This window comes from Spea bombifrons, chromosome 3 (assembly GCF_027358695.1).
Source record: "Spea bombifrons isolate aSpeBom1 chromosome 3, aSpeBom1.2.pri, whole genome shotgun sequence".
NCBI classification, from domain to species: Eukaryota; Metazoa; Chordata; class Amphibia; order Anura; family Pelobatidae; genus Spea; species Spea bombifrons.
Genome location: NC_071089.1, coordinates 74,450,437 through 74,463,632, shown reverse-complemented (window position 1 = coordinate 74,463,632; position 13,196 = coordinate 74,450,437). Strand labels below are relative to the sequence as shown.

The window sequence follows — 13,196 nt, the reverse complement described above, 5'->3', positions numbered from 1 at the left end:
TATTTATAATCTGCAATACATAGCAATCCTGGAGTAATGCCCTAAATGTGGAGGGATCAGACAAGTGAAATGTGTTTGAGATACATGTATGCTACATGGCTACTAAATATGAAAGGATCCATTGTATATTTCTTTAAATATCAGTCATAGCTGGTTATATATACATATATACATATATATATATATATATATATACCACCAAAAAAATAAATAAATTATATATATATATATATATATATATATACCACAAAAATAACACAGTGTACATGGCAGGTAAGTGTCTTGGAGATGTATTTTACATTGTGTGATTAAATGCTATTAATTCTGCACAATGAAGAGACCTAGGTCCTCAAGTAGTACTGGTCCAAGTGATACAGGTTATGCCAAATTGTGACAACTTATATAGGTAATACTTCTTAGAAGAACAAGTATGTTCCATTGATCAAATGAGGTCCGATCACCATGTAATGCTGAGGGGCAAGGTGTAGCTATTGAGCCTCCATCCTTGGAGCCTGCCTCTGACTTGTGGGGATTGAGGTCTCACAGCCGGGAGGTTGTGGTTTCATGGCATTTGCAAGAAGTAGAGAGGGGGGATCAAATAAACGACCACCTTAATCTAAACACTCAGTGGTCTGACTTTCTGAAAGCAGTCCCTGTGAGCAGGAAAAATAAACAGTTTTTTTTCTTTACAAATGAATTCAATATAACCCAGAGATATGTTTGGAAAATGTTAGTCAGGTCTGGTTTTGGAAGTAAAGGGGCTTGGATGTGGGCTTTGGGCAGAGCACCCACTCTCACACAGAGAGCCCTTTCTGTGCAGTGACCATGTCTGCAGAGGCTTTTCCTTTAAACAACATTAGCAATGCAAAAACACCTCTGAGCCTGTATGTAACATGCACTGTACTTGCCATTAAACCCCAAACTACCACTTGGCCACAACCCAGCCACAGAAGATCAAAGGCTAATTCATGAGGCTGCAGCTGGAGGGGGCTGATAACTCACCTTGTGTATATATACAATGTTACAGTAAATGGAAGGACCCAAACTATGCAAAGTGGAACAAAGTATACAAAGTTTCACAAAGGCTGTTCATTGTGTGCAACGATACCCAATGCAGCTCAGTCTGACACCCTTTGTACATGGAAAGGTCAGACCAACATCCATATTAATGAAAGAATATAGACATTGTAGCATCAAACTCTCCATATCTATATACACTACCCTGTACTCATCAACACCAAAGGGTTATTGATTTATTTTATATATATATATATATATATATATACACATAAATAAAAGTTCATTTTATATATATATATATATACACATAAATAAATAAATAAAAGTTCATTATATATATATATATATATATATATATATATAAAATCTCATTATATCTATATATGTATATACACATTTAAGCATAATAAACTACCTATGAAAAGTAATTGGTGCACATGAGGAGTCTTAAGTATACAAACGCAGAGACACAGATGACACACACACACACACACACACACACACACACACGGACAGATCTAGAGATGTCACTTACTTGTGTAATGTTCTATGGTAGATGACACCAATGTTCCCAGTAAGCTGGCCACACAAAAGGCAAATGGGGCTTTCCTGTAGAAAATAAAGCCTGTTTAGTATGTTTATCTATGGGAGGGGGTATTACATCCCTGCATCCCCCCAGCACTCATCAATGTGCTGCTTCCTTTTCTTCACTGTACAGGTGGCTACTAGGTAAGGACACTGACCTTAACATGCCCCCTGCTAACAAGCTGTGTTCTGATCTTTCCCCCCATTCTTACCAGATGCCCTTCATGATCCCTTATTACTTGGCATTAGATCCCTGCTATCCCAATGAACTGAGCTCTGCATGGGCTATCTAATCATTTATAGGGACTGTGACCCTGTAGCATTCGGCCCACCAATGAGAAGTGTTTAGCTTGGCCATAGCCCCGCCCCATCTGTGTGTGTGTGTGTACAGTATGCTTGTGTGCAGGGGCTCTGCTCAGATGCTCGGTGCTCTGTATACAGCTGGAGCAAGAAGGATTAGCTTTCAGGATTTAACAAGGAACCCTCTGTAGTAACATTTACAATTATTGCATGGTTGCTTTATTCTAGCTTGCAATGCACTGGGAAATGATATTATTTGTATTTTATAGCCCCATTTTATGTGTCTTTCTAAAGTTATTTCTTATTTTGCCCTAACCCCATGTCCACAGGCTTTTCATTGAACCCCAACAGCCTTGCAACTATTGCCCCTTCTTCCCTATGTCTGCCCCTTCACCATAAGGATTATTCACTAAAACAGTGAACTATGAGTTGAGTTTAAATGTTTTAACAACGTATAAGAAAGCCTGTGATAATGTCAGGTATATCAGTGCTAATATTTATTATTATTATTAGAATATTTTTATTGAGGAGAAAATACAATAAAAGATGGTTGTCATCAGCATTACATCTCCTTTTGCACAAGTTTTCCAAGGGACCAGAATAATGCAGAAGAATTTCTGGAGAAAAAAGGATGTTTCTGCTTCTGTGGATTTAGGCAGCCTCGGTTTCTTCTCTCTCTTCATGTAATCCCAGACAGACTCAGAATGTTGATATCGGGGCTGTGTGGGGACCATATCAGATGTCTCCTTGGTGGTTTTGCATGATGGATAAGTATTTGCCTCCACTTCTCAGCATTGAGGAGACCATTAATACTGACCAAATCCCAAACTCCGTTTGCAGAAAAGCAGCCCCAATCTTGCAAGGAAGCTCCACCATGCTTCCCTGTTGCCTGCAAACATTTATTCTTCTAGCACTCTACAGTCCTTCAGCGAACAAGCTGCCTTTTGCTACAGATTTTGACTCATCTGTTCAGAGCACCATTTTTCTGCACCCCAATTCCTGTATTTTTGTGAATAGTTGAGAGGCTTGAACTTGGAGGAATGGCTTTTTGGCATAATCTGACCAGATTTCTCTAGAAAAGAAGTGGGGTGTACCAGTGTCACACTGTTTTCTGCCAATGCCCAGTTAATGGCACTGCTGGATATCTTCCGATTGTGAAGGGAAGTAATCATGATGTGTCTTTCATCTGCTTCACTAAGTTTCCATGGCCATACACGGTCTATACGGTCTTCAACATTGCATGTTTCTTTGTGCTTTTTTAAAAGAACCTGTACATAATATCTGCCTTGCCTGGGAGAGACTGTGCTGATGCAGTATAATTACTAGACTTGTGCATTCGTTTTCGGAGTCTTCGTGTTTGTCTTTGTCTTCGTCTACCAATCTCCCTGGTCCCTTCCCCATCTAGCCTACCTTATCTACGCAGCATCACAGGGGTTGACGGAAGCGGAAATCTGTAGGTTCGCCGTCAGAGGTTAAGGGGCCGTGCAAACTAATCTATTGGTCCCTGCAATTGGTTGATGCCAGAGGAGGACCCTACAGGCGACCAATAGGCTCACTTGCACGGCCTTTTTAACTCCTGGCGGCAAACGTACGGATTTCCAAAGAGGGGGTGGGCCCTCGGATGCCAATCAGGGTGGTGGTCCATGGGCTGGCTGAGCAGATGTCCATGCGGCTCAAAAGCCACCTAACACGGGCCTGCAGCTTACCACTGTTGAGCTGTGTGAGGAAACTCTATTTTCCCGCCCAGGTTCCTGTGCCCAGGTTCATGTGAGTTTCCTCACACAGCATGGGAGCACCACAGCAGTAAGCTGCTGGCCCATGTTTGGTGGCCGTCAGGCTACATAGGTGCCTGTGTGGCCCCAGTGCAGCTCAGCCGGCCCCTGGACCAGTGAAATCTGAAAGAGAGGTAAGGAGGTGTGGGAGAGTGAATGGGTGAATTAATGAATCAATAAGTGAGTGAGTGAGTGAGTGTTTAGGGGGGCAGATGTGGCACAGGCTGTTTCAGGGGCAGAGCTGGCACAGGCAGGTTGCTAAAGGGCCAGATGTGGCACAGGTAGGCTACTAAGGGGGTAGAGGTGGCACAGGCAGGCTGTTTCAGGGGAAGTGGTTGCACAGGCAGCAGGGCCGGCCCTATAATGGGGCAGACTGGGGCAATTGCCCCAGGCGGCACTTTAGAAGGGGCGGCACTTTGCCGCCCCAAGCGCTTTTTTTTTGTTTTGTTTTTTTGAAGCGGAGGAGAGAGAGGGGCACCGAGTGGTTTTCGCTTACCCGCTCGGCGCCCCTCTCTCTCTCTCCTCTGCGGCGAGTCTCCCTGTTCGGTCCCGGTGCCGGCTTGTAATGCAGAGCGCCGGAAGTGACGTCAATTTCCGGCGCTCAGCATTACAAGCCGGCACCGTGGCAGAGCAGGGATACTCGCCGCAGGACTGTTTAAAGGTAAGTACCGGGGGGGGCGGGGGTAGATAATGGCGTCGGCGAAGTTTAAAATGCCGCCCCCCCGGCGTCAGCGGGGGGGGGCGGCGTTTTAAACTTCGCCCCAGGCGGCGTTTAGTCTTCGGCCGGCCCTGACAGGCAGGCTGTTTTAGGGGCAAAGACCTGGCATCAATGTCTGGCCTAATGTATAGTGATAAGGGTTATGCTGTACTACCATCAATGTCTGGCTCAGTATATAGTGATAGGTGTTCTGCTGTACCGTATCTGTTTAGTAAATGTTATTTATTTAAACTTATTTAATTTATCAGATTTCTAGTTTTTCCAGTAGACAAACAGTTTACAAATTTGGTAAATAAACAATCTTGCCAACATTATTTTTTTTCTGAGGGAGTGCCACATACAGGATCTGCCCCGAGGGCCAAATACTCTCAGTACACCCCTGAACACAAATTAACATACCCACACCCAGATACTCACATTAACGTGCCCAGACACTCACAGTAAAACACACTTCCAGACACTAACACAATCAGACATTCACAATAACCCAATTCACACTAACACACAGACACACACACTAAAATACTCTGTCCATGATATCAATATGTACTATGATATCAATAAAGTTTCCTTTATATCATGAAGGATGATGGCCTTATTGAAACCCTAATATCAAATGTTACCTAAAAAACTACCCTAATGTAGAACTCTACATCTCTGATTATAGCATTCCTTGGCAAGTGATATATAGTATGGTGATATCATTTGTAAATCATTGACATCACAAACCAAGTATAGATGTTTTACATAATGTTTCATATATGAAGGGTATATGAAGAAACAACAAAAGGAAAATGCAAGGCAAACACTGTGTGGGGGAGGGGGGAGGTAAATGATGAACTTAACACGATTCTCACCACGGACTGGCAGCTTGAAGCAGCCAATCAGTGGCAGGAAAGCACTCCCAAATCATTGGGAATACTTTCCGCTCATCCGCATAGGGGTTTGAACACATCTCCTGTATAGAGAACAGTGGGTACTGGGGAAATGGGCAAATACATTTGATGAGATTCTGCAGAATCCATCACGGATTTGCAAGTGGGATAACACATAGTGTAAAGGGATCATGCAGCCATCATATGCATCAAAGGACATATGTTGGCTGGAGTGCCCTTTGATGGTGGGATAAATAAACACTATATTAAGCTTGGATACCACAATGGTAGAGGAAGATCTATAGCATCTTATGTTCCTTTCATGCCCATGGGTATATTTTACTGTAACTGTTAATTTACTGGAACGTTTAACCAGCATGATTCAGACCATTCGCTTTTAAAGAGCAAAAGTTCTGTTTGTTTTTCCTGTATTGCGTTTCTGTAGTGCAAGATTGCATGATATACTATACAAGAATTATTGCTACTTTTTATATCAAGAGTATGAAGACAGATGCAAAGATACAAATATTCAAACTTTGAATGTCTGCAAACAAATTTCATTATCCCAGTGTCAACTGATGGAGTTATGGAACAAACACTTTGTTGGCAGCGTATCTAAGAGTTCATGTCTCACCAACTGCACTAAACCCAAAGCGGGCTCAAGAACCAATCTCAGGAGAAACATCTGGGATCAACATGTGTTTATTGCCAACCATGAACCCTCCAAAGTCCATGAGTTATGAGAATTCCTACTTTAAGTCAACAACTAAAAAGAAAGGCTGACTGATCTGTAAATGATGTTTATACCACCGTGATAGTAAAATAGTTAAAAAGTGGAGCATTGTTCCTTGCGTTCAGTGTTTTTTGTGAGAAGCTACAGCATGACCGAGTGACCAAATAAAAGAACCTAAAAACACTCCAAAAAAGTAACAAAGAATAACTTAACATCACAGCAAATTTACTGGCGAGACCTGGCAATGTCAATATTTCTGTAGTGCTACAAACACAAAGTATTTACACACAGGGATAGTTTTACCATATAGACAACACATGGGCAATTTGTGGCAAATCGCTAAATTTGGACCAGTCAGGAGGCCCATTATTGTGGTTTCTATGGTAACTGCACCAAATGTTTGCTCTTTAAGGTGCACAGTATCAAAGTATCTATCCTGTTAGAGTGAGTTACTGTCTTATTTACCTTCTTCCATAATTACCCAAGGATGAAGGCAGCAGAAGTAGAGCAGCTTTCTCTTCCATTGCAATTAATGTAAATTTAATTGATTTTGAAATACACTCTATTTCATTAAAAAAAAATATTAGTCATACTAGAAAACTTTTTCTAATAATTGTATACACCCCCTTTAATCCAAGAACTATTCCAATTTACAGTACTGTTATTACTTGACTTAAAAGCTCCATTCTTCATGAAAGGTAGTCTTTAGAAAATTCACATTTTAAACTGGTTGTACCTTTCTAAATAACTTGGGAACAGTTTGAGTTTTCAAAGAATAAGAGGTATTCAGTAAAATATTATTTAGTCAGAAATGTTCTGCTGATATTTAATTCCACAAGACAAACATGAATTTAGACCCAACCTCTCACAAGCGTCTCAGTCACAATACCATCACTTCATGGAAACCAGGCTTGCCATAACTTTTCATCACTTCTCTCATACAAGGCTTGCTGGAAGGTACAGTGTGTAATTGGTGTTCACATATTCATAAGCAAGTATTTTACAGCAAAGACGAACAGAAACGTATATGATTTGGTTCCAGTTATTCATATCTGCACATAATACTACAAAGGTGCTTCCCAAGATTACATTAAATAATATCTGAACGGAAAAAATGGTTTCTTTATATATATGTGTGTGTGTGTGGTGTAAGATGTATGGTTAAGAAGAGTTGGTGAAAGACAATGAAGAAGGTAATTGAATGAATAACAACAGGAGTTATGCGCTATGGAATGAGTTACAATGTGGTCAGAAGAAGAATTTTAGCTGGGCACATTAACTTTGTGCCCTTCAAGGTTATCCTTGTCCTTCATTCAAATGAAATAATTTTTGACATAGTTAACTGATATAGTATCAGCATAACAGGAAACACCCGGAGATTGCAGGGTGAGCACTGCTTCTCCGGTTCTCCGAGTCAAGACCTGAATCCTCCGGGTCGCGGGAGCAGGGTTTTGACACGGCATGCTCCCCGCCTATTTTCCCTTTAAATGGGGGTGTTTCCCTCTGACACCCGCAGGAACACCTCCGACATCAGTAGAAACGCCTCCGATGTCACCAGGACCGTCCTCTAATGTCAGCGGGACCACCCACCGACAATAGCGGGACCGCCCACCAACGTCAGTGTACAGTTCCGTCCGCGTCTGCAAGGGAAGGCTCCGGGTAGCCGGAGCCCTGAAGTTCCCAGGTATGAGTATCAGCAATTTATGGAATGCTTTATATTGTTCATCAGGTATGACATCCCAAAAAGACAAACTGGTGCGAAAGCGGCAAGGCCTGACGTTACTATGGAAACCTCCTCTTTTTTACCTCCTGCAACAGTAAAATCGATGAGCATTGAACACAAAAGTGAGCGCATTCCACCAGTTTCACACTTGTGCTGCATATAATATTTTGCTATTTTTTCCCTCTTTGTTTCAGGGGTGGGCTAAAGTTTTTTTGCCTACCTCTAGACATAATGTAAAGAGTAATCTGATGCCAAAGTCATAGTTAATGCAGGGAGAGGGTACAATGCTGATATAAGTAATAACTGACTTATTCAGTAATATAAATTAAAGCATTAACACAGGCTTCAGTTTTCCTATAAAAAGGCACTGTTTCCATACTGCCAGTATATTTTTTTTTGTACACGATGCTACAAGGAACCTAAGAAAATAAATTGTAAGGTTATTTAATGGCGATTTCAGCAACAAGCTCCTTTACCGCATGTATCTACATTTACACTATATGCATCAGTATCATGAATAGGCTACCAACATGGTTCACATGGTTCATTTTCAAAGTTGCTGAACTCAGCAAAGGGTACTATATATTTTTTTTTTTTTTGAAAAAAACACTAAATGGTAGACTTGTGCATTTGAATTCTTAAGAATTTAAATTTTAACAATTTTTTTCCATTCTCTCATGTCCTCTCCCACTTTCTCTCACACTCTCTCATGCTCTCTTAATGTCTCCTTACTTCCTCCACCAGCCTCTTCTTTGTCCCTGCCATGCAGCTCAGCTTCTTCTCTTGAATCTTCTTGATCTTTTGTCTTCTTTCTTCGTCCACTTCTCTGTAAACCTGACTTACCGGTGAACTTTAACAAAGGACGGGGTCTGTTCTTACAGACCTTTGTTTCAGTGCTCCATCGTGTGTGCATAACTTCAGTGCTGAGCTCCAAGAACAGACCTCACCTTCCCTTTATTTTGTGTCAGTTAGATGGAGATCCATGCTTTCCCCAAACCGCCCTGCTTCTCCAGCGGTGGGCAGTCCAATTCGTCTCTGGGGGACACCTTGCCGACCCCTGATCAGTACTCATTGCCATTCAGAGTGACTTCCCCACTTACCTTAAGATTCCAAGTGTATAAATGCCCCCATGCTGAGTTAAATATATAAAGGTTTGATTAGCAGGGCTGACTGCTGTAGTTTCCTTCACCTTTGAGATTTCTCCCAGTAATGGAACTTCATGGAATGGCTTGAGTAAAATGAGAGAAACAGGAGTTTCAGGTCGGCCCTAGGAACAGCATAGTCCCCCTCCAATGTAAAAATGTTTATTTTCACACCAAACTAAAAAGCTAATACTGTTATGGATCAAACAATATATTAACGTAGACTGTCCCCGATGAACTAACTGCAAGTGATACCCCATACAGCAAGAAACCCTGGGGCAATGTTCTAATTTGGTCCAATCAATAATCCACCCCAAAAAGATCTGATTAAAGACACTGATATTAAAGGATGGTTATTACAAAATGGTAACAATGCATGCCAACACTAAAGAAAAGAAGGTTATCGATAAGCGAATGTCACCCCAAAAGAGGTTCATTGAGGGTGGATGGGCCAAAAGGTCCTTATAATCTATCACATTCTGTATTTCTTTAAATCATAGTATGATTTTACTGGCCTGATTAACATGTCATGTGGGATTCCACCTTGTTTCTACATAACAGAAAATAAATAGTACAGAGAGAGATACTCATAGATATATGAGATACAACCTAAAATAAAATTACATTCAATACAAGAACAATCTCCATTTCTTATTTTCTACTCAATTTATGTTGTACGCTCAACAGTGTACATATGTACAGTATGTAAGAGTAGCAAACATGATACTCCGAGCAATCTCCCTCTCTTTATTTTTCCACCTCCCTTTATTAAATTACAGGGTGTCAACAAGCCTATTCTATCACCACATTTCCAAGCGCACGGGCTGCTGAATGCTTCTCTCTTTTCTTTGAGGCATGGTGTGTAAAATGATGGCACTATGTAAGACCAATTTCCCTTCCTTCCTGTAGACCTAAAGAAAACATATTTTGCCAGTTTAGAACAGACCGGTAAAGAAAGATTCCTGCTAATAGCTTGAATTCCAACAATCACGCACAAGTAATGTCATTCTGCTCATGGAGGCTGATTAAAACGCTACTGACTTTGTGGTTATATTTTACCTTGCGGGTGGTACTTAAAAGTAAGGAAAAAATGGGACAGGAAAGAAAGATCTTAATTATTCAAAAGTATGTATCATACGAATGATATAAAACGTGAAAAAAGAAATGTCGGTTTTGATTTTTTTTACATTTCGCTCACAGTTTTATACTGACGTGGGACCTTTGCAGGTATCTAATACAAACCCCTTTCAGCTTTTGAATGTTTGCATACAAGGTGTAATTAAGCAGTCAGTGTTTGTGTTAAGGCAGTTGTCGTAGCGCTCTTAGCCTGTTACTGAAAGGAGCATCTAGGGCTATTATTTCCTACTCTATATATCATTTAACGGTATCACATTGCCTTTTCAAGTAAAGAGTGGAGCCCCCCATGTATCGCCTGGGAAGAAGCAAATGAAACAACAGGGTCTGCCACACGAGTAGCTGGGAGTGTATGTGGGAGCAGCCAGGATGCCCACCGGCCAGTCTGGGCCTGATCGGACACATCACTTAAAGCCAAGAAGTCCATTCTGAATACTTTGCATCAATATAAATTATAGTGTTTGTGTCAATAAAACTAATACTATCTACTGTAAGTAATATTATTTATTATAATTAATTATGTTTTATTTCCCAGCCTTAATGTCCCTTTTATTGTAAAGGTCACTTTAGTAGGTCCCATTCATCATAATTACACTTGAATACATTTTCAATTTCAGATTCAATGGTTAAAATTGAGATATAAACATATAGAATATGTACTTTATTGTCTGTTATTTAGAATTAGTCCTATGTTGTTTCATTTCTCAAAGTTGTAGTAGTTTTTCAGGGTGATGGTTATTTATCAAAGTCATTGGACCCCAAAATAGACAGAACTGTTAGTGAAGCCATCTTTTTTGCTTTCAGATGAATTGGTTTACATACGAGGATTTTCCCTGAAATATGTGTTATCCTGCACCTTTTTAAACATTATTGATTAATTAGATTAATTAGATACGCTACCTCCTATATATTACCACAATAAATGTATCAGGTTCCCTTCTCAAATTATTTTATTCAAATTAAAATGTTAATGAGCATTGGGGCCTATCTGCCGCAAAGGGATGCTGTTTCTAAAACAAGAATTGATATATTTAGACTTCAAAATCACTACAGGATGAGATACCATTCATTTTTTGTGAAGCCAGAGGTGTAGGTAAAAACATGGAATGAAGTCCTGTGCCAAAGTCTTGAGTAAAAGCCAAAGGGGCCACAGAGACCTTAATCTTGATCTTCTTGGGTCTTCTTCCTTAAAAGAAGGTATGATGCCTTTCCTTCTTTACCCAGTTGTAAGGCTAACAGAAGGCCAGATCTTCTGACCTTAACATGTTCAGGGGGAGATGAGAGCCAAAAAGCCTACCTATCTTCCTACCAAAAAAATCAAAATCTTTGAGAATCAAGCTCCACTGTGGCATGTTCAATGCTCAATCATATCTGACCATTCTCACATGCACAAACAAGTATAGTAAAGTATGTGAATAAAAATAGTTACATTTAAGAAGTTCAAGTTAAAGAGTCCATACTTGCGGGAAGTGACCAGTGTACCCATCACCAAGCCAAATCAGTGTAAGGAGCTTAGATGTTTTTATTCAGCATGTTTATTTCCATACAATAACAATACCAATAAATCTTACAATGTTCTGCAACACACTTCAGAGAAATAGCATTATTTAAACAAAATTACAGTTGTGTTTCCTAGTACATAATATATAGTTACCGTAAGTTGTCAAAAAAGGTCCACATCTAGATAAACATTTTGTTCTTAATGAAAGCTGCTATGTATAAATGCAGAGTGGTATTAGATTGATTTACCTGAGCCCTTGTCATACTTTATGTACTCATTTGTTAGAAGTTAAAAGTAAGAGATCCCAAACAATCTCTAAAAGAGTTAAGTGTTAAACCTACAGAAGAATAAGACAAACACATGCGCTACCCCCCCCCCCACTGCAATGCTTGGCTCTGACACCAATTTGTTCAGGTGTTAGATTGTAAACTAGTGAAAGTTTGCTTGGTAAAGGTTATACATAAAACCTCTGGGGGATCCTTCAGTACATCAAACCATAGAACAAATCCTTGTTAAATAACCCTGGAGAAGAAAAGTTCTCATCAAGAACCCTTCAACACTGTCTGGCTGAAATGCCAAATACTGCTTCATGTTGGATAGTCCCCATAGATGCACCTTAGACTTTTTTATTAGGTACTCAGAAGTTATCAATAACAACAATACAAGCAGGCACCTATTTGATTTTAGAGAAATCAATCATCTACGGGAATTATCTTGAATATTTTGTCTGTTTTAAAAATGTTTTGTATCCATTTAGTTGGAATCAAATTTTCAGCAATGGTCAACCTGAAAAGAACACTAGAATCATTTCTAGGCCCCCATGTTCTAGTTCCTATATTTGCTTTGATCCACTCAAGAAAGAGCTTTAATTGATAAAGCCAATTCTTGCTGGTTCTATACGCATTGTTTAGTCTTTGGGGGTTGTAGAACACAGGAATACACTCATTCAAACCAAACATTTTGAGATAATAGAAAAGAGGGACATCGGGGGAGCAAAGGGTCATTGAGAGCTTTAGAGTCAAAAAAGGGACTGTAACACGTAAAGAGAGACACTTAGGGGGTATGTACTTGGCTCAGGACTGTGTAATCAGACAAAGACCAGTGGATACCCAGTCCCCCATGGGCCTCTAAAAGTACAGTGGACCATGGGTAGAGGAAGGAGTGAAGAGGAGCTGGGCTTGTTATTTATAGATTCCCCATTCTGCATGAGATGGTATGGGGGACCAGACATACCCTCTCTGGTTATATGACTTCCAGACATCTGTTGGGGAGAAGTGGAAGTTGCCATGAGCTGCAAGTCTTGTCAACTCGTAAGAACTTGAATAGTATCTGACATCCCCCTCCTGCATGAGATTGCTTACAAACATAGGTGACAATAGGCTGTGGTGCACCGCGCAGCTTTGTCCCCTAAGCGGGCACTTACCTCACCCATATGGCAGGGCCAGATTTGCAACTTGCATCTTTCCACACGTACTCACATCAGTTCACCACCAAAATCAGTTTCTGTTCAAGACAAGGTAGACACATTTATTAAAGTTATTTTATTGAAGTAACCTCATCGATTTAGCTGACAAATTCATTTCTAACGACCAAACCTACCTGGATTATTATTTAATTTTTTTGATTGTTAAAAGAAATTTACAATCAGGAAGAAACACGAACATTAAGCATGCATTATGTAGTACTATAAACA

General features: G+C 40.2%; 1 protein-coding gene across 1 annotated transcript in view; it reads right to left on the bottom strand.

Moving 5' to 3' along the window:
- LOC128482806 (collagen alpha-1(IX) chain) overlaps positions 1 to 1,872 on the bottom strand; it is a 52,045-nt gene extending 50,173 nt beyond the window's left edge. Inside the window, exons 1-2 of the mRNA XM_053458720.1 lie at positions 1,818 to 1,872; positions 1,556 to 1,629 (exon numbers count right to left, since the gene is read on the bottom strand). Coding sequence (XP_053314695.1) covers positions 1,556 to 1,629; positions 1,818 to 1,831 — 88 coding nt within the window. The 5' untranslated portion in view covers positions 1,832 to 1,872. The remainder of the gene's footprint in view (positions 1 to 1,555; positions 1,630 to 1,817) is intronic.
- Positions 1,873 to 13,196: the final 11,324 nt, after the last annotated feature.